At 47.6% G+C, this 23605-nt stretch overlaps 2 protein-coding genes across 2 annotated transcripts; both read right to left on the bottom strand.

The window, feature by feature from the left end:
- Positions 1-5070: 5070 nt before the first annotated feature.
- Positions 5071-11374, bottom strand: LOC136765077 (zona pellucida sperm-binding protein 4-like). The gene is made up of 16 exons (XM_066719548.1): positions 11113-11374; positions 10328-10495; positions 10100-10218; positions 9633-9834; positions 9161-9282; positions 8902-9001; positions 8637-8759; positions 7960-7994; positions 7356-7553; positions 7097-7194; positions 6793-6920; positions 6505-6685; positions 6125-6266; positions 5754-5829; positions 5440-5541; positions 5071-5169 (listed from the first exon to the last, which is right to left on the bottom strand). Exons 1-15 carry the CDS (start codon positions 11336-11338, stop codon positions 5453-5455), a joined length of 2007 nt encoding a protein of 668 aa, XP_066575645.1. The 5' UTR covers positions 11339-11374; the 3' UTR covers positions 5071-5169; positions 5440-5452.
- A 5070-nt stretch (positions 11375-16444) lies between these two features.
- On the bottom strand, positions 16445-22732 carry LOC136765076 (zona pellucida sperm-binding protein 4-like). Its single transcript, XM_066719546.1, has 16 exons — positions 22471-22732; positions 21686-21853; positions 21458-21576; positions 20991-21192; positions 20519-20640; positions 20260-20359; positions 19995-20117; positions 19144-19199; positions 18714-18911; positions 18455-18552; positions 18151-18278; positions 17861-18041; positions 17481-17622; positions 17110-17185; positions 16796-16897; positions 16445-16543 (listed from the first exon to the last, which is right to left on the bottom strand). Exons 1-15 carry the CDS (start codon positions 22694-22696, stop codon positions 16809-16811), a joined length of 2028 nt encoding a protein of 675 aa, XP_066575643.1. The 5' UTR covers positions 22697-22732; the 3' UTR covers positions 16445-16543; positions 16796-16808.
- Between the last annotated feature and the right edge of the window lie 873 nt (positions 22733-23605).

The following is a 23605-nucleotide window of genomic DNA, read 5'->3' as shown; positions in this document are numbered from 1 at the left end:
AACTGGCCCTAGCAGGTTTATATACTGATGTACCTTATCCGATTATGGCAAGGGCTTGCAAACAGCCATGTTCCAATCACCCGGCCAATCAGCTGCCTCGGCTCTTAATTGGCAGCATTCTCACACACTCATGGAGGCACGGGCATTTTCTTCTGTTGCCATGTCAGTCTGTCTGATTGCCTGCCTGCCTGTAAGACATACCACAGAGCAAATTCAGTACTCAACTCCTCCCCTGTATAAGCAGAATGAGCTACTGTTGCTGCGTCAGGAAGTGCAACAACTGCGCACTGAAATCATAGGGAATGCAGCCCATGCACAACAAGCATAGGGGTGCGTGGCCTCCCTGAAGGTAGAAACAAAGCTCTACCGGGACCGATGGAATAGGCCGATCTTAAGAGCAGCTGTTGACGGAAGCCCACAGCAATGCATGCTCTTAGACACTGGTGCTTCTGTATCTGTCCTACACGCTCAATCTCCACACACACACACCCTTTATCTACAGGTATTACAGCTAACCTGTGTCTGGATTTAAGGGAGACATGACTACTGCTATGAAGGGTACTAAATGTAATTTGAGAATAGGGGATTATCAAACAACTTGGTCTCCTATATGAATGCCTTTACCTGAGGGTCAGTCAATTATTGGTTCGGATGTCTTGAGAATAGAAGGTGTAATACTCAATTATGCTAATAATCAAATTTGGTTTCACAGAGGCAGAAATGTTGTGTACACTGTTAGTGATTCACATGCAGTATGTACTGTTAAGTCACCAGGTGAATTACCGCTTCCATTCACTCAAAATTATGCAGTGAGGCAAATAATAGCAAAATACTCTGATGTGTTTGCCAAGCATAAGCATGATTGTGGTAATGTGGGTCAGGAGGAAGACATCAATGGTCCTCTTCACAAATTTCAAAAACAATACAAGATCCCCACTGAAAGTCACAAATCTGTTGCAACTGTTATTAGTTCTCTGTTACAGCAAGGAGTCATAAGACATTGTACTTCTACAAACAAACTCTCCTATTTGGCCTGTGCGGAAGCCAGACGGATCCTGGAGACTACAGGCGACTCAATCCTGTGACAGCTACCGTGCACCGATTTCAGGAGACACTGCCACTCTACTGTCCCATGTTCCAACTGACAGTAAGGTCTTCACAGTGTTGGACATTTCCAATGGTTTCTGGAGCGTTCCACTTGCTCAAAATTGCCAATACAAATTTGCGTTCACTTTTGACAACCAGCAATACACATGGACTCGCTTACCGCAAGGTTTGCATAATTCTGTGGATAATTAAGCGGATGCTTGAGGCTATAACAGGCTTTTCCAGACCTGAGTGCCTTGTCCAATACATCGATGATCTACTGCTTGCTACAACTACAGTGGATGAACATCTTCAGCTCCTTGATGAACTCTTGCCTCTCCTTTTCCAAGCAGCTTTGAAAATCAACCCAAAGAAGGTGCAACTGTTTTGAGACTCTGTTTCCTACCTAGGTGTTACTCTCACTCCAGAGGGGAAATCACCCGACAATGCTAAGGTTCAGCTAATCACAAAGTTGCCTTTGCCTGTCACTAAAACTGCATTGCGTTCTTTCCTAGGTTTGATGGGATACCAAAGAGACTTTATTCCAGAGTTTGCTGCTTTTGCAAAGCCACTATACGAACTTGTACGAAAAGAGTAACCTGAAGATTTCTACAGTAATGAAATTTGGACGGAGAAACACACTAAAACCGTTGAACAGTTAAAGCAAGCATTAGTGCAAGTGAAGAAACCCTCTTAAATTGACGAAACCGGCAGCGCAGGAGTTGTGTAGCAAATGGAAAAGTCTTTATTCAGGCCGTCCCGGAAGAATAACAGAGTGAACTCGAGGCAGTCTCTTACAGTTCTCTTCCGGGTTTTGTATTTTATATAGTTGTAAACAAAAGGTGAATAATGTCCAATCAGCAGAGGGCAGTGTCCCGGATGTGCATGTGGATTGGCTCAGCCCTAGTCTCTCTACTTCCTCTTCCTCCGTTGGAGTAAAGGGTTACCAAGCAGCGGGGGTGATGTCACTGTTTCCTCCGCAAAGCATTCTGGGATGCGCAAAGGAATGTGGGGGAGAGAGTGGTTCAACGTGTTTTGCACGTGGAACCAGACAGAGAGAAAAGTGGCTGCAGGGGGAGGGGAGCGAGAGAGAGAGACAAAACTATACAACACAACATTTTAAATTTTCCATTCAAAGAAATACACACATATTCATATATATTTGACTATTTGTGCAGAGCTGATATGTCATTCATTGTATTTAAATTTCTGACAAGACCTCATGTCTTTCAGTCCCTCCTGTCGGTCGTCCAAGAGCAAGCGGTGGAGGAACCGCAGAAAAGGGAAAAGGAAAATATGACCTTATGCAAGAATGTAATTTGTGTGGACGGCTGTGTGCATCAATCCCCTGCGCGGACACCACCTTATGCTAGAGTGATATTGTGTACTCAGTACTGTCATTCCATTGATGAGCCACGATGCGCTGTGGCATCCCACTGGTATTGATGGTGCAGTGCCGCGAGGGGAATATTTTGTGTTGTTAGTATAATGTTAAAGGCAGTCGAAGCCCTCCTCATGCAGACTTTTCGACTTGATGGGACAGACTGGGAGGCAGAGACAGTGGCGGTAGACAGGGAAGTGAGGGACTTTGTAGCACGAATTATTACATATTTCAGCCATATCAGCAAAGCATAGATTACTATTAAAATTGACAAAATCCCTTGAAACAACACATATCCCCAATGTCCCATTATCCCTTTTAAACACCCAAACATCCCCCAACTCTCAGCAGTGTGAGGAGATGCAATCTCGTGATGGTTTAAATCTGGGGAGACAAAAAGGTGTAATTTTATGTAATTCAGGTCTGCGACAGTAGCTTTAGCGTGTGGGAGACAGAAGATGTTATTTTCAGAATCATATTTTAGTTTTTCAAAAAAATTGACTAGAGACCAGTGCTTCCATCTCGATCCCACCCTCCTGTCCATCGATACAAACAGACGAGTCTGTTGTGAGGAGGACTGTGTGTGGGCCAGACCATTTGGGTGCGAGGCCTGGTCTAGCAGGAATTATTTTGCCCATTACTTTGGAGCCTATAGGAGGAAGCTCAAGTGGTTCCAAGTCGTGTGACTCAAGATCGCACATGTTTTGGAGCTCCTGTGTGTGGGAGCGCTTAGACTGTAGCCATGTACAGAGATGCCGTACATATTGTTTCAGATAATCTTTAAACGGAGCACTAGAGGTCAGACGGGAGATGCGTTGCCCTGCCTGTCACGAGCTCTTAAGGGGAAAGTTGAGTGCCCGTATTTACAGAGGCTCCGAGTTAAAAGAGAATGACAGGGAGGGACATATTCAACTCAACTTGTTTCAATTCAGAGTACTGCACAAACTTCTATAACCTCACAATTACATATAATGGGTGCATTGACAAATTGTTTTGGGGGGGATTTTGTAATTCCCGTTTTTATTTTATTATTTGTATTTACTGAAAGGTCAAACATCTGTTTGACGTGTTTTTCCCTCTCAAGGTGGGGACTAAGATATTGGTTACAATGTTTATCTATGGGAAATATCTTGCCATCTGGTTTGACACAGGAAACCACATCTCCCTCTTTTTGTTTAGTTCCTTAGATTCCAAGGGTCCCTGCTAGCAGTTAAACTAGAGATAAGAGTACAAGCCCAAACACCTCAAAGAGGCCAAACAGTTAGGTTTCTTACTGCCTTATCAAAATATGGGGTGATGTTGGCAAAATGTGATTGGTTAAAGAGAAACTTTATAACGGAAGGAATGGACAAAGAGAGGAGAGAAGACAGACAAGCGGAAGAGACGCACCCACTGCTGACCTGACGGACCTAAACTGCCCAGTGAGGAAAATAGGGGTAATATCCTCTCCTTCCTGTAATCCAGCAGAAGATTTAGATTCGATTACTGAACATCAGTAATCAAATGATATTGGTTTTCTAGGTTTGTCACAAATGATTGCACAGCTGTGATTTGACCACATCTTCCTCTAAAACCAACCTTAAGAGAAACCATTTGACCAGTGAGTTTCCAGTTCAACTCTTTAGATGGTCTGAAGAGCCAAGTATATGGAATGCTCTTTATAGTGGATTGAGGCCAGGTGCAGAAGGTTGGTCTAGATTTTAATTAAAAGGCCATATAGAGTGCAAGAGACAGATCAAGTTGGGGTACCTCATGTAGTTGCTCCGCAACCATGGCATTAAATCTACTATAGCACATTCTCTAGAAAAACTAGGATGCCGAGTTCCTCCGGACAAGGCTAATTAACTGTAGTATTATTCCAATTCAAATCAGGTCCCGGCCTGTTCCTTGCCCATACATTTCCCCACATCAGCTTGCATTAAGGTCATGTTACCGGAAACCTCTGGGGTGAAGTGGGCCATCAAGCAAAGCCCACTTTAGAAGCTCTGCAGGCAGTGCGCTCCCAATTCTAGGGGAATATAAACCAGGTCTATTTGACAGGCGCACCATTCCACAAGCCTTTGACATTCCGTGTATTCGGAGGAAACCCAGTGCCTTTGAAGGGAGGACCGATCCCATTTGTACAGCCAGGTTAATGGAGTCACAAGGAAGTCGTCAAAGGCTTAAGCTCCCCCCTCCAATCAAGTAGCATGGGGATTGCACAAGAAAGCTTGGCTGGTTTTAATCCAGAGAACTGCATGCATCTAGATATTGCAACCTGTACAGTTCATGTTGGAATAAACCAAGCCATCTAAGCAAGAGCCCACCTCACAAGCTAGTTGGGCACTTCACTAAATGGATTTACCATGTCAATGCCAGCAGAGTTACAAGCAACCATGGGCAGTATAGTTTTACCAATGGACTCTGCTTGACGGCATAGCCATCAGCTACAGTACTCTTGATCCATGGCCTTTTGGATTAGAGATGGTGTACATGTACACCATTACAGCAGGTGTCATTCCATCCAGGCAGGTCTACTCCAAATGCAACCAATACACAGCAGCTTGACACATGGCAACAGGCTGCACCATTAAGGACATCACAAATCAAACCCACAGACAAGGTCAGATTTACCATTTATTCAAATTCATATGCATTTCAGCAAATCACATCCAGTTCCACTGGTGCCAGGCTGCAGTGGAACTGCTTGCTCTCCAGCAACCCTGAGGGGAGAAGAAAGCCAAGCAACAGGTTACTACAATAGCCAGTTCCTGCTTTCTGGCTGGTTTGGCTAAATGGAGGGGGTAGACATTGGGATTGTTGGCTGCACTCACAAAAGGAGAAGCATTTGGCAACAAGGGGATTGAAACCCATACTGTGCAGACAAGGTTGAGGAGTGCCAACATTCATTAAGACAGACCCTGACAGTAAATGACATCTGGGCCTCCCTGGTTTAGTAGAAGGGTTCCAGAATACACCAGGCCAATGCTTACCCAATCACTGTGCTTAGAGGTCTGCCGATCTCTTGGCCTTGCCTGGGCAAGGCTTCCTGGTACAGCGCTTGTCCACATTGGGGTCCTCAACCACTGGGATTTCTGGAATGCAGGGAGAATAGCTTTGGGTGTACACCTCCACTAGCAATATCCCTGCATTAAAAGGGAGGTTCCCCCAATACCCAGCTGGGATTGGCAAGCACACCAAGTGGATCTCAAGTGAAGGACCCCAGAAACTAATAGCCTCAATACACCAAGAAGCCAGGCCTTTAACCAATCTCCAGGGAAATTAAGGCTTCATTTCCAGCACTCACTGCGCCCATCAAAGCATCCTTCCACACACTTCTTGGCTGATGGGGAGCAGACTTCCGTGGAGCACATGAAGTAGATCTACAGAGGGGCATAAAACCCATTAGTCATTCAGTTTGGACACTCCACTCATTGCCAGCGGCTTAATGCCAATAGCCCCATAGAGCATTGCACAATAAGAGCTACAGTCCAGTCACATCTACTGCCTATAGCTGAAGTACACACATCCTGGGTCCAGAGATGTCCCACTACATTCATAGGGCACCCTCCCACTGATTTTCCCCAGGCTGGGAATACATGGTCAACAGTCCGATCGACTGCTAAGGGCTATTCAGGCTTGTGCACAGTGCAAGTTAGCGCATACACGGTCCCTCACCTCCTCCTTGAGGTAGCGGTGCGTCACGCCGTCCATGAACTGGAAGGTGCGGATCTCAAAGCGACGGTGGTGTTTGGGCAGTGGCTGCTTGTGGTGGATGTGCAGGGTAGAGGTGTGACCATAGTCCAGGGGGTTGGGGCAGCTGGGGAACAAAGGAGAAATGCAGTCATTTATTGGTTACCAACAGCACTGCTTCTCAGGTGTCCCGTTAAAAGCCAAATCGATCAGTGCTTCAAAGGGTCAAGTTAGAGCACGTGCTTCAACGCAGTAACTAGGACACACCGCACACATACGCAAGATGCTACCACCAGCTAAACCCCCTGCGATTTAGTCATGCCCAAGAACACCTCCAGTGGAACAGTTCCAGTTCTAGCACTCACCCCTCATAGATCAACACCCAGACAGCCTGTGCTGAGCGGGGGTAGGCAACACAGTAATGCACCAGCAGCACCAGGCTGGGGTCAGGGGCATTCAGCAGCTGCACCTCCAAGAAGACTGGCCTGCCCAGCAAGAGCCGCAGGGGCCGGTGGTACTGAGGGTAAAACCGGCTGTACGTGTCATCTGTTGGGGGGGGGGGGGGAGGGGAAGACAGCAGTTGGAGGCGGAAGCTTGGACAGAGGAGGAATCCACCCACCTTTACTCCTAGTCCGCTAGGATCCCATGCTCACCTGTGGCAATCCTGAGCTGCACCCCAAACACTCCATGGGACAGAACTGCATTGGGCAGGGAGGGGTTTTTCACAAGGTATCCAGCGCTAGCCAAGTTCCCCTCTGCATAGCGACACTCCACCAGCAGCCTGCACACAAAAGGGCAGCTCTGCACAAGGGCCTTCAAGCAAGGCGGCTATGGTCCAGCTCAACATGGAGCTCCACTTCACTTACTACAGGGACAGCAGGCTTTGGAATCCTGGCATGTAGAGCACACCTGCATGTCCACAAAGAGGCAGGTGGCACACCCAATACGCACCCTTACCTGAAGGGACTGTCCCTAGTGATGACTCCATAGTTCAGGCTATTGCGCCGGGCCAGGGCCATCACTTCAGCCAGGTAGATCGTAGTCTCTCCCACCACCTAAGAACACAAGGGGTTATTTCGAGCAACACAAGCCAACCGGATGTCTCAACTGGATCCTGAATGACGACAATAGGCATTTTACTGGGTAGCGCCTTGCTGCAGAGCACAGCGTGAACTGCAGATCCAGCGGCTTTGAAGACACCAGTAGCTTTACTCACAAACGCATGGGTTCCACAGCCAGTCACAGGGAACTTGAAGACCGCAAAGTCCGCTGTGCAGATGACCGGGATGCAGGACTTGTTGCCAGCAATCACCAGGGAGGCAGGGTCCACATGGGGCACAGTGATGGTGCGGTGGACCACAAAGACAAAGTGCCGGTCAGCGGTGCATTCTAGGAGAGGGGAAGTACAGGGAGACTAGGCAGTCAAAAAGCCCCATTACTGAATTCCAGTGGTTTTGTCAGTGCTGGAATAACTGCATCAAAGCAGCTTTCCAGCTGCACTGAAGTCCAGTCCCTTTTTAACCAGTGCTCTACCTTTCTACTAGCAACACTAGAACTGCCAAGGCCAATGCAATGGCTTTCACATGAAATTGAAGTTACTCTGCAATAAAGATGCAGTTCTTGAACTCAAGGTTAGCATTAAATACCTGGACAGTGTACAAAAGGCAGGATTGCAATAAAGTTGATCCAGATTTACCAAGAACTGCCAGAAACCATGAAGTGGACACTTGCATACCATTTAAACGGGATCGTTACGATTTATGCATCAGTCATTGCTCCCCAACATATTGAGCCCATTCAAATCAGTCTGCAGCGCTTACCTGAATGACGCTAGACATGAAAAACAGGGGATGTGCTAATTTGCAGAGCCAAGACATTATGGCTTTTAAGATACTATGCAGGATTGGGAACCAGATTCCAGTCACATTACTGGATGAATGCAGTTCTGTCCAATGGTTTACATGGTCTGCATGCCCTATACACACACACCTAGGTTATAGCCAGAACATTGCACTGTTCCATTTTAGAAGGAGGATATACCAGTCTAGATGCATTAGTACATTTCACCCTCTTGGCTGCATGTAGCCCATCCACGTCAGGTCAGTTGCTAGACCAACCAATAGTCCATTTTGTGCTACTTCTTTATACCATCCCAGTTGCACGTAGCAAGCATACATTGTACGCTTTATAAGCAACTCGGGTGGATGAAGCTACCAGGTCAGGATTGCTACAGCCGACAGCGCCTAGCAGGTCGTCATAATCGTCTAGTTAAGCCTAGAAGTCGAGCATCTGGAGCGCTAAAGGACAATCTTAGCACGGTCATTAACCCCACTGAAGAGGAGGAGTTCTGCCAATAGCCAAGCATTTCCTTCAACAGCACAGCTTTGCTAAAGGGAAGTTGCACGTCAATGCCTGGAGCAGAAAGGTAGCTGGAATACAGACCTAAAGTTACACAGCACTATCCCAAGCCTGGCCAGCCAAAGATTGGCATACATACCTTCCAGGGGATAGTAGCAGAGGCCAGTGTCAGGGTCTACACAGCAGCCCTGGGCAAGGCAGGCTCTGGAGCCTGTTCTCCTGGGACCACAAGACACCTGCTGGCTCTTGGGGATCTGGCATCCTGCAGGGTACAAAGAGCAACCAATTAGGCATCTACAGTTTCTGAAGTGGAGGAAGGAAACCCTGCTTAGAGCCATTAGCACGCCCCCAGACCCCTGCATTGAATCATCCTTTTGGATCCAAGAATAAAGCCAAGGACTCACCTTGCTTTGGCACAGGTCGTTTATAGGGGCAGGATACCTGGATCTCGGCTCGCTCTCCCCCACTAGTCAAGTAAGCCACCTGGATAATGTACCTCTCTTCCTGCGAGGACAGAGCACAGGGAGCTACATTGAAGGAGCAGAGGATATATACACCTGGAGGCCTGATGGAAGCCAATTTACTTTCCTGGTGCTAAATCAACCATTACAGAAGACCCAAGGCATGCCAAGGGTCAAGTTGCACTGGCAATAGTGTGCTTACCACAATCGTAACATCACAGGCACTGTAGGGGATGGTCAGGATGTTCTTGCCATCCTTCTTCCCCAAGCCATAGCCACAGTCCTTGGGGGCCTGGAGCACAGGGACCAAGGTTTTGGAGGAGTCTACAGAGAGGAATTGAGAACACGTGCTCAGTCTTTGGATGTCAGATTACAGCGTCACTGAACAAATACAGGATCTGACCAGGTCTAGAGAGCCTTTGCCATTTCAGTCAGGGTCATTCACCCTTCAGCCGAAGCTCCAGTAGATGGACTCCAGGTCAAATGGCAGATCCATGCATACACAGAAGGAATAAGCAGAGGCCAGTCTACGGGACTAAAGGAGTGCTGCATGCAAGTGCAACTAGCAGGACCAAACCAATAAAAAGCCTGGTTTCAGGGCTCCCTGCATCTTTGCGGTTCAGAAGTCGGGTTGGCAATCCTCCCCATTTCTGAAGTACAAACCCAGCTCTCACCCAGGATTTTCACAGCGGACAGAGGACCAGCAGGGAACTGCACAGTCATGCACACATCACTGCAGGAGATGGACAGGCCTTTGGGAGGTTCAGGCGTTGGAGGGGTGGTCACTGGGCAAGACACAGTGGTCACAAACTGCCTCTTCGATACTCGGTCATAGTACTGGAGGTTCAGTGCCGCATGAAGCCCGTTGTCCTTCCTCTGTGGAAAGGGATTAGAGCCCAACATGGTCAGTCTGTTAAAGGCTTCTTTGAAACAGCAATACCCCTTTAGATTTTGAACCCGTTCTCAGGGTGAGACCTTAAGGGTGACCAGGGACTTTAACCAGTCTAGACACTGCAGGAGAAGTTACCCAATTGTACTGCTACATTGAAAAGCACAGCACCCACAGAAATGAAGTCAGATACTCGGTGGTAAAATGTTGCAACATTCCAGGATTTAGAAAGCAGTGGGGCCCCTCCCTTACCAAATTCTGTACATAGCAGCCCTTGAAGGATGCCATCAGCTCCAGGCTGCCATTGCTTTGCCTCACAGTGTGCTTACAGGACCTGGGGAGCTTCAGAACTGGGAGTAGTCTCATTCTGGCTGCAATGGGGTATTCAAAACATTTACATTAGGCCAGGAAGAGGCTTCAACACCAAGGGCCCCCTTTGGTCACACCAAGCATCACCCCATCCCTTTCAGTGTCAATCACCTTTCTGCAGGAAGATCTGCGTGAAGCGCTGCAAGAACCGGATCAACATGCGGCCCTCCCTACAAGAGACACTTGGCTGTGGAACTTGGTGGGACACATCCTCTTCCTCAGGCTTAGAGTCCGAGCCTTCGGCATCATCCGGGAGGCCACCAGCACCAGCCTCGTCACCTGAGAAGGACCAACGAAGTTTAGCACTGGTCATTTATCCCACACCATGTGGCACAATTTAATGCCTTGTGTGTGCACAATGACTAAGCGTAGGCATGTCTAAATCAAGGGCCCTTTGAGCTTCATTAACCACATACCCACACCACTATGAACAGCTCAAATGGATTCAACCATTGCCAGGAGTGACGCACCCTACACATTTCTTGCTCATGTACAAGGAAAGGCTGCCCTACATCAAGAGCAGGGGTGAGGGTCACAGCAAGGACCAATTGGAAGTACAACAGATGAACGCACAAGCAGTCCAAGACCAGAAATCGGCCAATCCTAACAGGTTTTGCCTCCATAGCACCTTCCGTTAAATGCCAGTCAGAGTCCATCTCTGTAAACAGCAAGGTGGCATCCTCCTCATCTGGGGAGAGGACATGGCACATTGAGGAGTAACCCAATAGGAGGATATAGTTTTGCCCCCATGCATTGGGCTGGAATGCACATCACCTTTCAAACCCAGCTTAGCGTGGCTACGTTTACAGATCCAGGATGAAGATCAAGAGCAGTGCAGATTGAAGTAGGAGGATTATATGCATCACCATGAACACAAGGCTAGGGAAGAACATTACCCATTTGCCCAGCATCACCATTAAACCCATGGAGATCCAGAGGAGTGTAGTCATCCAAGAGTATGCCATCCCCATCTTCATCAGCTTCAGCCATTTTCTTCTCGCTGCTATACAAGTCATCCTCAGTATCAAAGTCAGCTCCACTCTCCATTTGAGCATATGACAAACCACAGAAGACCCATGGCCCCAGCAAAAACAGCACTAGCTTTCCTCCCATACACAACATGCTGAACACCAAGATGACCAAAAGAGAATAAAAACTAACTGGCCCTAGCAGGTTTATATACTGATGTACCTTATCCGATTATGGCAAGGGCTTGCAAACAGCCATGTTCCAATCACCCGGCCAATCAGCTGCCTCGGCTCTTAATTGGCAGCATTCTCACACACTCATGGAGGCACGGGCATTTTCTTCTGTTGCCATGTCAGTCTGTCTGATTGCCTGCCTGCCTGTAAGACATACCACAGAGCAAATTCAGTACTCAACTCCTCCCCTGTATAAGCAGAATGAGCTACTGTTGCTGCGTCAGGAAGTGCAACAACTGCGCACTGAAATCATAGGGAATGCAGCCCATGCACAACAAGCATAGGGGTGCGTGGCCTCCCTGAAGGTAGAAACAAAGCTCTACCGGGACCGATGGAATAGGCCGATCTTAAGAGCAGCTGTTGACGGAAGCCCACAGCAATGCATGCTCTTAGACACTGGTGCTTCTGTATCTGTCCTACACGCTCAATCTCCACACACACACACCCTTTATCTACAGGTATTACAGCTAACCTGTGTCTGGATTTAAGGGAGACATGACTACTGCTATGAAGGGTACTAAATGTAATTTGAGAATAGGGGATTATCAAACAACTTGGTCTCCTATATGAATGCCTTTACCTGAGGGTCAGTCAATTATTGGTTCGGATGTCTTGAGAATAGAAGGTATAATACTCAATTATGCTAATAATCAAATTTGGTTTCACAGAGGCAGAAATGTTGTGTACACTGTTAGTGATTCACATGCAGTATGTACTGTTAAGTCACCAGGTGAATTACCGCTTCCATTCACTCAAAATTATGCAGTGAGGCAAATAATAGCAAAATACTCTGATGTGTTTGCCAAGCATAAGCATGATTGTGGTAATGTGGGTCAGGAGGAAGACATCAATGGTCCTCTTCACAAATTTCAAAAACAATACAAGATCCCCACTGAAAGTCACAAATCTGTTGCAACTGTTATTAGTTCTCTGTTACAGCAAGGAGTCATAAGACATTGTACTTCTACAAACAAACTCTCCTATTTGGCCTGTGCGGAAGCCAGACGGATCCTGGAGACTACAGGCGACTCAATCCTGTGACAGCTACCGTGCACCGATTTCAGGAGACACTGCCACTCTACTGTCCCATGTTCCAACTGACAGTAAGGTCTTCACAGTGTTGGACATTTCCAATGGTTTCTGGAGCGTTCCACTTGCTCAAAATTGCCAATACAAATTTGCGTTCACTTTTGACAACCAGCAATACACATGGACTCGCTTACCGCAAGGTTTGCATAATTCTGTGGATAATTAAGCGGATGCTTGAGGCTATAACAGGCTTTTCCAGACCTGAGTGCCTTGTCCAATACATCGATGATCTACTGCTTGCTACAACTACAGTGGATGAACATCTTCAGCTCCTTGATGAACTCTTGCCTCTCCTTTTCCAAGCAGCTTTGAAAATCAAACCAAAGAAGGTGCAACTGTTTTGAGACTCTGTTTCCTACCTAGGTGTTACTCTCACTCCAGAGGGGAAATCACCCGACAATGCTAAGGTTCAGCTAATCACAAAGTTGCCTTTGCCTGTCACTAAAACTGCATTGCGTTCTTTCCTAGGTTTGATGGGATACCAAAGAGACTTTATTCCAGAGTTTGCTGCTTTTGCAAAGCCACTATACGAACTTGTACGAAAAGAGTTACCTGAAGATTTCTACAGTAATGAAATTTGGACGGAGAAACACACTAAAACCGTTGAACAGTTAAAGCAAGCATTAGTGCAAGTGAAGAAACCCTCTTAAATTGACGAAAACGGCAGCGCAGGAGTTGTGTAGCAAATGGAAAAGTCTTTATTCAGGCCGTCCCGGAAGAATAACAGAGTGAACTCGAGGCAGTCTCTTACAGTTCTCTTCCGGGTTTTGTATTTTATATAGTTGTAAACAAAAGGTGAATAATGTCCAATCAGCAGAGGGCAGTGTCCCGGATGTGCATGTGGATTGGCTCAGCCCTAGTCTCTCTACTTCCTCTTCCTCCTTTGGAGTAAAGGGTTACCAAGCAGTGGGGGTGATGTCACTGTTTCCTCCGCAAAGCATTCTGGGATGCGCAAAGGAATGTGGGAGAGAGAGTGGTTCAACGTGTTTTGCACGTGGAACCAGACAGAGAGAAAAGTGGCTGCAGGGGGAGGGGAGCGAGAGAGAGAGACAAAACTATACAACACAACATTTTAAATTTTCCATTCAAAGAAATACACACATATTCATATATATTTGACTATTTGTGCAGAGCTGATATGTCATTCATTGTATTTAAATTTCTGACAAGACCTCATGTCTTTCAGTCCCTCCTGTCGGTCGTCCAAGAGCAAGCGGTGGAGGAACCGCAGAAAAGGGAAAAGGAAAATATGACCTTATGCAAGAATGTAATTTGTGCGGACGGCTGTGTGCATCAATCCCCTGCGCGGACACCACCTTATGCTAGAGTGATATTGTGTACTCAGTACTGTCATTCCATTGATGAGCCACGATGCGCTGTGGCATCCCACTGGTATTGATGGTGCAGTGCCGCGAGGGGAATATTTTGTGTTGTTAGTATAATGTTAAAGGCAGTCGAAGCCCTCCTCATGCAGACTTTTCGACTTGATGGGACAGACTGGGAGGCAGAGACAGTGGCGGTAGACAGGGAAGTGAGGGACTTTGTAGCACGAATTATTACATATTTCAGCCATATCAGCAAAGCATAGATTACTATTAAAATTGACAAAATCCCTTGAAACAACACATATCCCCAATGTCCCATTATCCCTTTTAAACACCCAAACATCCCCCAACTCTCAGCAGTGTGAGGAGATGCAATCTCGTGATGGTTTAAATCTGGGGAGACAAAAAGGTGTAATTTTATGTAATTCAGGTCTGCGACAGTAGCTTTAGCGTGTGGGAGACAGAAGATGTTATTTTCAGAATCATATTTTAGTTTTTCAAAAAAATTGACTAGAGACCAGTGCTTCCATCTCGATCCCACCCTCCTGTCCATCGATACAAACAGACGAGTCTGTTGTGAGGAGGACTGTGTGTGGGCCAGACCATTTGGGTGCGAGGCCTGGTCTAGCAGGAATTATTTTGCCCATTACTTTGGAGCCTATAGGAGGAAGCTCAAGTGGTTCCAAGTCGTGTGACTCAAGATCGCACATGTTTTGGAGCTCCTGTGTGTGGGAGCGCTTAGACTGTAGCCATGTACAGAGATGCCGTACATATTGTTTCAGATAATCTTTAAACGGAGCACTAGAGGTCAGACGGGAGATGCGTTGCCCTGCCTGTCACGAGCTCTTAAGGGGAAAGTTGAGTGCCCGTATTTACAGAGGCTCCGAGTTAAAAGAGAATGACAGGGAGGGACATATTCAACTCAACTTGTTTCAATTCAGAGTACTGCACAAACTTCTATAACCTCACAATTACATATAATGGGTGCATTGACAAATTGTTTTGGGGGGCATTTTGTAATTCCCGTTTTTATTTTATTATTTGTATTTACTGAAAGGTCAAACATCTGTTTGACGTGTTTTTCCCTCTCAAGGTGGGGACTAAGATATTGGTTACAATGTTTATCTATGGGAAATATCTTGCCATCTGGTTTGACACAGGAAACCACATCTCCCTCTTTTTGTTTAGTTCCTTAGATTCCAAGGGTCCCTGCTAGCAGTTAAACTAGAGATAAGAGTACAAGCCCAAACACCTCAAAGAGGCCAAACAGTTAGGTTTCTTACTGCCTTATCAAAATATGGGGTGATGTTGGCAAAATGTGATTGGTTAAAGAGAAACTTTATAACGGAAGGAATGGACAAAGAGAGGAGAGAAGACAGACAAGCGGAAGAGACGCACCCACTGCTGACCTGACGGACCTAAACTGCCCAGTGAGGAAAATAGGGGTAATATCCTCTCCTTCCTGTAATCCAGCAGAAGCTTTAGATTCGATTACTGAACATCAGTAATCAAATGATATTGGTTTTCTAGGTTTGTCACAAATGATTGCACAGCTGTGATTTGACCACATCTTCCTCTAAAACCAACCTTAAGAGAAACCATTTGACCAGTGAGTTTCCAGTTCAACTCTTTAGATGGTCTGAAGAGCCAAGTATATGGAATGCTCTTTATAGTGGATTGAGGCCAGGTGCAGAAGGTTGGTCTAGATTTTAATTAAAAGGCCATATAGAGTGCAAGAGACCGATCAAGTTGGGGTACCTCATGTAGTTGCTCCGCAACCATGGCATTAAATCTACTATAGCACATTCTCTAGAAAAACTAGGATGCCGAGTTCCTCCGGACAAGGCTAATTAACTGTAGTATTATTCCAATTCAAATCAGGTCCCGGCCTGTTCCTTGCCCATACATTTCCCCACATCAGCTTGCATTAAGGTCATGTTACCGGAAACCTCTGGGGTGAAGCGGGCCATCAAGCAAAGCCCACTTTAGAAGCTCTGCAGGCAGTGCGCTCCCAATTCTAGGGGAATATAAACCAGGTCTATTTGACAGGCGCACCATTCCACAAGCCTTTGACATTCCGTGTATTCGGAGGAAACCCAGTGCCTTTGAAGGGAGGACCGATCCCATTTGTACAGCCAGGTTAATGGAGTCACAAGGAAGTCGTCAAAGGCTTAAGCTCCCCCCTCCAATCAAGTAGCATGGGGATTGCACAAGAAAGCTTGGCTGGTTTTAATCCAGAGAACTGCATGCATCTAGATATTGCAACCTGTACAGTTCATGTTGGAATAAACCAAGCCATCTAAGCAAGAGCCCACCTCACAAGCTAGTTGGGCACTTCACTAAATGGATTTACCATGTCAATGCCAGCAGAGTTACAAGCAACCATGGGCAGTATAGTTTTACCAATGGACTCTGCTTGACGGCATAGCCATCAGCTACAGTACTCTTGATCCATGGCCTTTTGGATTAGAGATGGTGTACATGTACACCATTACAGCAGGTGTCATTCCATCCAGGCAGGTCTACTCCAAATGCAACCAATACACAGCAGCTTGACACATGGCAACAGGCTGCACCATTAAGGACATCACAAATCAAACCCACAGACAAGGTCAGATTTACCATTTATTCAAATTCATATGCATTTCAGCAAATCACATCCAGTTCCACTGGTGCCAGGCTGCAGTGGAACTGCTTGCTCTCCAGCAACCCTGAGGGGAGAAGAAAGCCAAGCAACAGGTTACTACAATAGCCAGTTCGGCTAAATGGAGGGGGTAGACATTGGGATTGTTGGCTGCACTCACAAAAGGAGAAGCATTTGGCAACAAGGGGATTGAAACCCATACTGTGCAGACAAGGTTGAGGAGTGCCAACATTCATTAAGACAGACCCTGACAGTAAATGACATCTGGGCCTCCCTGGTTTAGTAGAAGGGTTCCAGAATACACCAGGCCAATGCTTACCCAATCACTGTGCTTAGAGGTCTGCCGATCTCTTGGCCTTGCCTGGGCAAGGCTTCCTGGTACAGCGCTTGTCCACATTGGGGTCCTCAACCACTGGGATTTCTGGAATGCAGGGAGAATAGCTTTGGGTGTACACCTCCACTAGCAATATCCCTGCATTAAAAGGGAGGTTCCCCCAATACCCAGCTGGGATTGGCAAGCACACCAAGTGGATCTCAAGTGAAGGACCCCAGAAACTAATAGCCTCAATACACCAAGAAGCCAGGCCTTTAACCAATCTCCAGGGAAATTAAGGCTTCATTTCCAGCACTCACTGCGCCCATCAAAGCATCCTTCCACACACTTCTTGGCTGATGGGGAGCAGACTTCCGTGGAGCACATGAAGTAGATCTACAGAGGGGCATAAAACCCATTAGTCATTCAGTTTGGACACTCCACTCATTGCCAGCGGCTTAATGCCAATAGCCCCATAGAGCATTGCACAATAAGAGCTACAGTCCAGTCACATCTACTGCCTATAGCTGAAGTACACACATCCTGGGTCCAGAGATGTCCCACTACATTCATAGGGCACCCTCCCACTGATTTTCCCCAGGCTGGGAATACATGGTCAACAGTCCGATCGACTGCTAAGGGCTATTCAGGCTTGTGCACAGTGCAAGTTAGCGCATACACGGTCCCTCACCTCCTCCTTGAGGTAGCGGTGCGTCACGCCGTCCATGAACTGGAAGGTGCGGATCTCAAAGCGACGGTGGTGTTTGGGCAGTGGCTGCTTGTGGTGGATGTGCAGGGTAGAGGTGTGACCATAGTCCAGGGGGTTGGGGCAGCTGGGGAACAAAGGAGAAATGCAGTCATTTATTGGTTACCAACAGCACTGCTTCTCAGGTGTCCCGTTAAAAGCCAAATCGATCAGTGCTTCAAAGGGTCAAGTTAGAGCACGTGCTTCAACGCAGTAACTAGGACACACCGCACACATACGCAAGATGCTACCACCAGCTAAACCCCCTGCGATTTAGTCATGCCCAAGAACACCTCCAGTGGAACAGTTCCAGTTCTAGCACTCACCCCTCATAGATCAACACCCAGACAGCCTGTGCTGAGCGGGGGTAGGCAACACAGTAATGCACCAGCAGCACCAGGCTGGGGTCAGGGGCATTCAGCAGCTGCACCTCCAAGAAGACTGGCCTGCCCAGCAAGAGCCGCAGGGGCCGGTGGTACTGAGGGTAAAACCGGCTGTACGTGTCATCTGTTGGGGGGGGGGGGGGGGAGGGGAAGACAGCAGTTGGAGGCGGAAGCTTGGACAGAGGAGGAATCCACCCACCTTTACTCCTAGTCCGCTAGGATCCCATGCTCACCTGTGGCAATCCTGAGCTGCACCCCAAACACTCCATGGGACAGAACTGCATTGGGCAGGGAGGGGTTTTTCACAAGGTATCCAGCGCTAGCCAAGTTCCCCTCTGCATAGCGACACTCCACCAGCAGCCTGCACACAAAAGGGCAGCTCTGCACAAGGGCCTTCAAGCAAGGCGGCTATGGTCCAGCTCAACATGGAGCTCCACTTCACTTACTACAGGGACAGCAGGCTTTGGAATCCTGGCATGTAGAGCACACCTGCATGTCCACAAAGAGGCAGGTGGCACACCCAATACGCACCCTTACCTGAAGGGACTGTCCCTAGTGATGACTCCATAGTTCAGGCTATTGCGCCGGGCCAGGGCCATCACTTCAGCCAGGTAGATCGTAGTCTCTCCCACCACCTAAGAACACAAGGGGTTATTTCGAGCAACACAAGCCAACCGGATGTCTCAACTGGATCCTGAATGACGACAATAGGCATTTTACTGGGTAGCGCCTTGCTGCAGAGCACAGCGTGAACTGCAGATCCAGCGGCTTTGAAGACACCAGTAGCTTTACTCACAAACGCATGGGTTCCACAGCCAGTCACAGGGAACTTGAAGACCGCAAAGTCCGCTGTGCAGATGACCGGGATGCAGGACTTGTTGCCAGCAATCACCAGGGAGGCAGGGTCCACATGGGGCACAGTGATGGTGCGGTGGACCACAAAGACAAAGTGCCGGTCAGCGGTGCATTCTAGGAGAGGGGAAGTACAGGGAGACTAGGCAGTCAAAAAGCCCCATTACTGAATTCCAGTGGTTTTGTCAGTGCTGGAATAACTGCATCAAAGCAGCTTTCCAGCTGCACTGAAGTCCAGTCCCTTTTTAACCAGTGCTCTACCTTTCTACTAGCAACACTAGAACTGCCAAGGCCAATGCAATGGCTTTCACATGAAATTGAAGTTACTCTGCAATAAAGATGCAGTTCTTGAACTCAAGGTTAGCATTACATACCTGGACAGTGTACAAAAGGCAGGATTGCAATAAAGTTGATCCAGATTTACCAAGAACTGCCAGAAACCATGAAGTGGACACTTGCATACCATTTAAACGGGATCGTTACGATTTATGCATCAGTCATTGCTCCCCAACATATTGAGCCCATTCAAATCAGTCTGCAGCGCTTACCTGAATGACACTAGACATGAAAAACAGGGGATGTGCTAATTTGCAGAGCCAAGACATTATGGCTTTTAAGATACTATGCAGGATTGGGAACCAGATTCCAGTCACATTACTGGATGAATGCAGTTCTGTCCAATGGTTTACATGGTCTGCATGCCCTATACACACACACCTAGGTTATAGCCAGAACATTGCACTGTTCCATTTTAGAAGGAGGATATACCAGTCTAGATGCATTAGTACATTTCACCCTCTTGGCTGCATGTAGCCCATCCACGTCAGGTCAGTTGCTAGACCAACCAATAGTCCATTTTGTGCTACTTCTTTATACCATCCCAGTTGCACGTAGCAAGCATACATTGTACGCTTTATAAGCAACTCGGGTGGATGAAGCTACCAGGTCAGGATTGCTACAGCCGACAGCGCCTAGCAGGTCGTCATAATCGTCTAGTTAAGCCTAGAAGTCGAGCATCTGGAGCGCTAAAGGACAATCTTAGCACGGTCATTAACCCCACTGAAGAGGAGGAGTTCTGCCAATAGCCAAGCATTTCCTTCAACAGCACAGCTTTGCTAAAGGGAAGTTGCACGTCAATGCCTGGAGCAGAAAGGTAGCTGGAATACAGACCTAAAGTTACACAGCACTATCCCAAGCCTGGCCAGCCAAAGATTGGCATACATACCTTCCAGGGGATAGTAGCAGAGGCCAGTGTCAGGGTCTACACAGCAGCCCTGGGCAAGGCAGGCTCTGGAGCCTGTTCTCCTGGGACCACAAGACACCTGCTGGCTCTTGGGGATCTGGCATCCTGCAGGGTACAAAGAGCAACCAATTAGGCATCTACAGTTTCTGAAGTGGAGGAAGGAAACCCTGCTTAGAGCCATTAGCACGCCCCCAGACCCCTGCATTGAATCATCCTTTTGGATCCAAGAATAAAGCCAAGGACTCACCTTGCTTTGGCACAGGTCGTTTATAGGGGCAGGATACCTGGATCTCGGCTCGCTCTCCCCCACTAGTCAAGTAAGCCACCTGGATAATGTACCTCTCTTCCTGCGAGGACAGAGCACAGGGAGCTACATTGAAGGAGCAGAGGATATATACACCTGGAGGCCTGATGGAAGCCAATTTACTTTCCTGGTGCTAAATCAACCATTACAGAAGACCCAAGGCATGCCAAGGGTCAAGTTGCACTGGCAATAGTGTGCTTACCACAATCGTAACATCACAGGCACTGTAGGGGATGGTCAGGATGTTCTTGCCATCCTTCTTCCCCAAGCCATAGCCACAGTCCTTGGGGGCCTGGAGCACAGGGACCAAGGTTTTGGAGGAGTCTACAGAGAGGAATTGAGAACACGTGCTCAGTCTTTGGATGTCAGATTACAGCGTCACTGAACAAATACAGGATCTGACCAGGTCTAGAGAGCCTTTGCCATTTCAGTCAGGGTCATTCACCCTTCAGCCGAAGCTCCAGTAGATGGACTCCAGGTCAAATGGCAGATCCATGCATACACAGAAGGAATAAGCAGAGGCCAGTCTACGGGACTAAAGGAGTGTTGCATGCAAGTGCAACTAGCAGGACCAAACCAATAAAAAGCCTGGTTTCAGGGCTCCCTGCATCTTTGCGGTTCAGAAGTCGGGTTGGCAATCCTCCCCATTTCTGAAGTACAAACCCAGCTCTCACCCAGGATTTTCACAGCGGACAGAGGACCAGCAGGGAACTGCACAGTCATGCACACATCACTGCAGGAGATGGACAGGCCTTTGGGAGGTTCAGGCGTTGGAGGGGTGGTCACTGGGCAAGACACAGTGGTCACAAACTGCCTCTTCGATACTCGGTCATAGTACTGGAGGTTCAGTGCCGCATGAAGCCCGTTGTCCTTCCTCTGTGGAAAGGGATTAGAGCCCAACATGGTCAGTCTGTTAAAGGCTTCTTTGAAACAGCAATACCCCTTTAGATTTTGAACCCGTTCTCAGGGTGAGACCTTAAGGGTGACCAGGGACTTTAACCAGTCTAGACACTGCAGGAGAAGTTACCCAATTGTACTGCTACATTGAAAAGCACAGCACCCACAGAAATGAAGTCAGATACTCGGTGGTAAAATGTTGCAACATTCCAGGATTTAGAAAGCAGTGGGGCCCCTCCCTTACCAAATTCTGTACATAGCAGCCCTTGAAGGATGCCATCAGCTCCAGGCTGCCATTGCTTTGCCTCACAGTGTGCTTACAGGACCTGGGGAGCTTCAGAACTGGGAGTAGTCTCATTCTGGCTGCAATGGGGTATTCAAAACATTTACATTAGGCCAGGAAGAGGCTTCAACACCAAGGGCCCCCTTTGGTCACACCAAGCATCACCCCATCCCTTTCAGTGTCAATCACCTTTCTGCAGGAAGATCTGCGTGAAGCGCTGCAAGAACCGGATCAACATGCGGCCCTCCCTACAAGAGACACTTGGCTGTGGAACTTGGTGGGACACATCCTCTTCCTCAGGCTTAGAGTCCGAGCCTTCGGCATCATCCGGGAGGCCACCAGCACCAGCCTCGTCACCTGAGAAGGACCAACGAAGTTTAGCACTGGTCATTTATCCCACACCATGTGGCACAATTTAATGCCTTGTGTGTGCACAATGACTAAGCGTAGGCATGTCTAAATCAAGGGCCCTTTGAGCTTCATTAACCACATACCCACACCACTATGAACAGCTCAAATGGATTCAACCATTGCCAGGAGTGACGCACCCTACACATTTCTTGCTCATGTACAAGGAAAGGCTGCCCTACATCAAGAGCAGGGGTGAGGGTCACAGCAAGGACCAATTGGAAGTACAACAGATGAACGCACAAGCAGTCCAAGACCAGAAATCGGCCAATCCTAACAGGTTTTGCCTCCATAGCACCTTCCGTTAAATGCCAGTCAGAGTCCATCTCTGTAAACAGCAAGGTGGCATCCTCCTCATCTGGGGAGAGGACATGGCACATTGAGGAGTAACCCAATAGGAGGATATAGTTTTGCCCCCATGCATTGGGCTGGAATGCACATCACCTTTCAAACCCAGCTTAGCGTGGCTACGTTTACAGATCCAGGATGAAGATCAAGAGCAGTGCAGATTGAAGTAGGAGGATTATATGCATCACCATGAACACAAGGCTAGGGAAGAACATTACCCATTTGCCCAGCATCACCATTAAACCCATGGAGATCCAGAGGAGTGTAGTCATCCAAGAGTATGCCATCCCCATCTTCATCAGCTTCAGCCATTTTCTTCTCGCTGCTATACAAGTCATCCTCAGTATCAAAGTCAGCTCCACTCTCCATTTGAGCATATGACAAACCACAGAAGACCCATGGCCCCAGCAAAAACAGCACTAGCTTTCCTCCCATACACAACATGCTGAACACCAAGATGACCAAAAGAGAATAAAAACTAACTGGCCCTAGCAGGTTTATATACTGATGTACCTTATCCGATTATGGCAAGGGCTTGCAAACAGCCATGTTCCAATCACCCGGCCAATCAGCTGCCTCGGCTCTTAATTGGCAGCATTCTCACACACTCATGGAGGCACGGGCATTTTCTTCTGTTGCCATGTCAGTCTGTCTGATTGCCTGCCTGCCTGTAAGACATACCACAGAGCAAATTCAGTACTCAACTCCTCCCCTGTATAAGCAGAATGAGCTACTGTTGCTGCGTCAGGAAGTGCAACAACTGCGCACTGAAATCATAGGGAATGCAGCCCATGCACAACAAGCATAGGGGTGCGTGGCCTCCCTGAAGGTAGAAACAAAGCTCTACCGGGACCGATGGAATAGGCCGATCTTAAGAGCAGCTGTTGACGGAAGCCCACAGCAATGCATGCTCTTAGACACTGGTGCTTCTGTATCTGTCCTACACGCTCAATCTCCACACACACACACCCTTTATCTACAGGTATTACAGCTAACCTGTGTCTGGATTTAAGGGAGACATGACTACTGCTATGAAGGGTACTAAATGTAATTTGAGAATAGGGGATTATCAAACAACTTGGTCTCCTATATGAATGCCTTTACCTGAGGGTCAGTCAATTATTGGTTCGGATGTCTTGAGAATAGAAGGTGTAATACTCAATTATGCTAATAATCAAATTTGGTTTCACAGAGGCAGAAATGTTGTGTACACTGTTAGTGATTCACATGCAGTATGTACTGTTAAGTCACCAGGTGAATTACCGCTTCCATTCACTCAAAATTATGCAGTGAGGCAAATAATAGCAAAATACTCTGATGTGTTTGCCAAGCATAAGCATGATTGTGGTAATG

This window comes from Amia ocellicauda, chromosome 12, assembly GCF_036373705.1.
Source record: "Amia ocellicauda isolate fAmiCal2 chromosome 12, fAmiCal2.hap1, whole genome shotgun sequence".
Classification (NCBI taxonomy): Eukaryota; Metazoa; Chordata; class Actinopteri; order Amiiformes; family Amiidae; genus Amia; species Amia ocellicauda.
This window is presented reverse-complemented; position numbering and strand designations above follow the sequence as displayed.

Excerpts from the sequence above, each read along its gene's own strand:
- LOC136765077 (XM_066719548.1), bottom strand. The coding sequence starts at position 11,338 with ATGTTGTGTATGGGAGGAAAGCTAGTGCTGTTTTTGCTGGGGCCATGG. Across the intron at positions 5,830-6,124 it reads ACCGCTACCTCAAGGAGGAG|ATCTACTTCATGTGCTCCAC; the intron begins GTGAGGGACCGT and ends GCCCCTCTGTAG. Across the intron at positions 5,542-5,753 it reads AGGATGCTTTGATGGGCGCA|AAATCCCAGTGGTTGAGGAC; the intron begins GTGAGTGCTGGA and ends CCTGCATTCCAG.
- LOC136765076 (XM_066719546.1), bottom strand. The coding sequence starts at position 22,696 with ATGTTGTGTATGGGAGGAAAGCTAGTGCTGTTTTTGCTGGGGCCATGG. Across the intron at positions 20,360-20,518 it reads CCTGTGATGTTACGATTGTG|GAAGAGAGGTACATTATCCA; the intron begins GTAAGCACACTA and ends CTGTCCTCGCAG. Across the intron at positions 18,279-18,454 it reads ACTAGGGACAGTCCCTTCAG|GCTGCTGGTGGAGTGTCGCT; the intron begins GTAAGGGTGCGT and ends TTTTGTGTGCAG.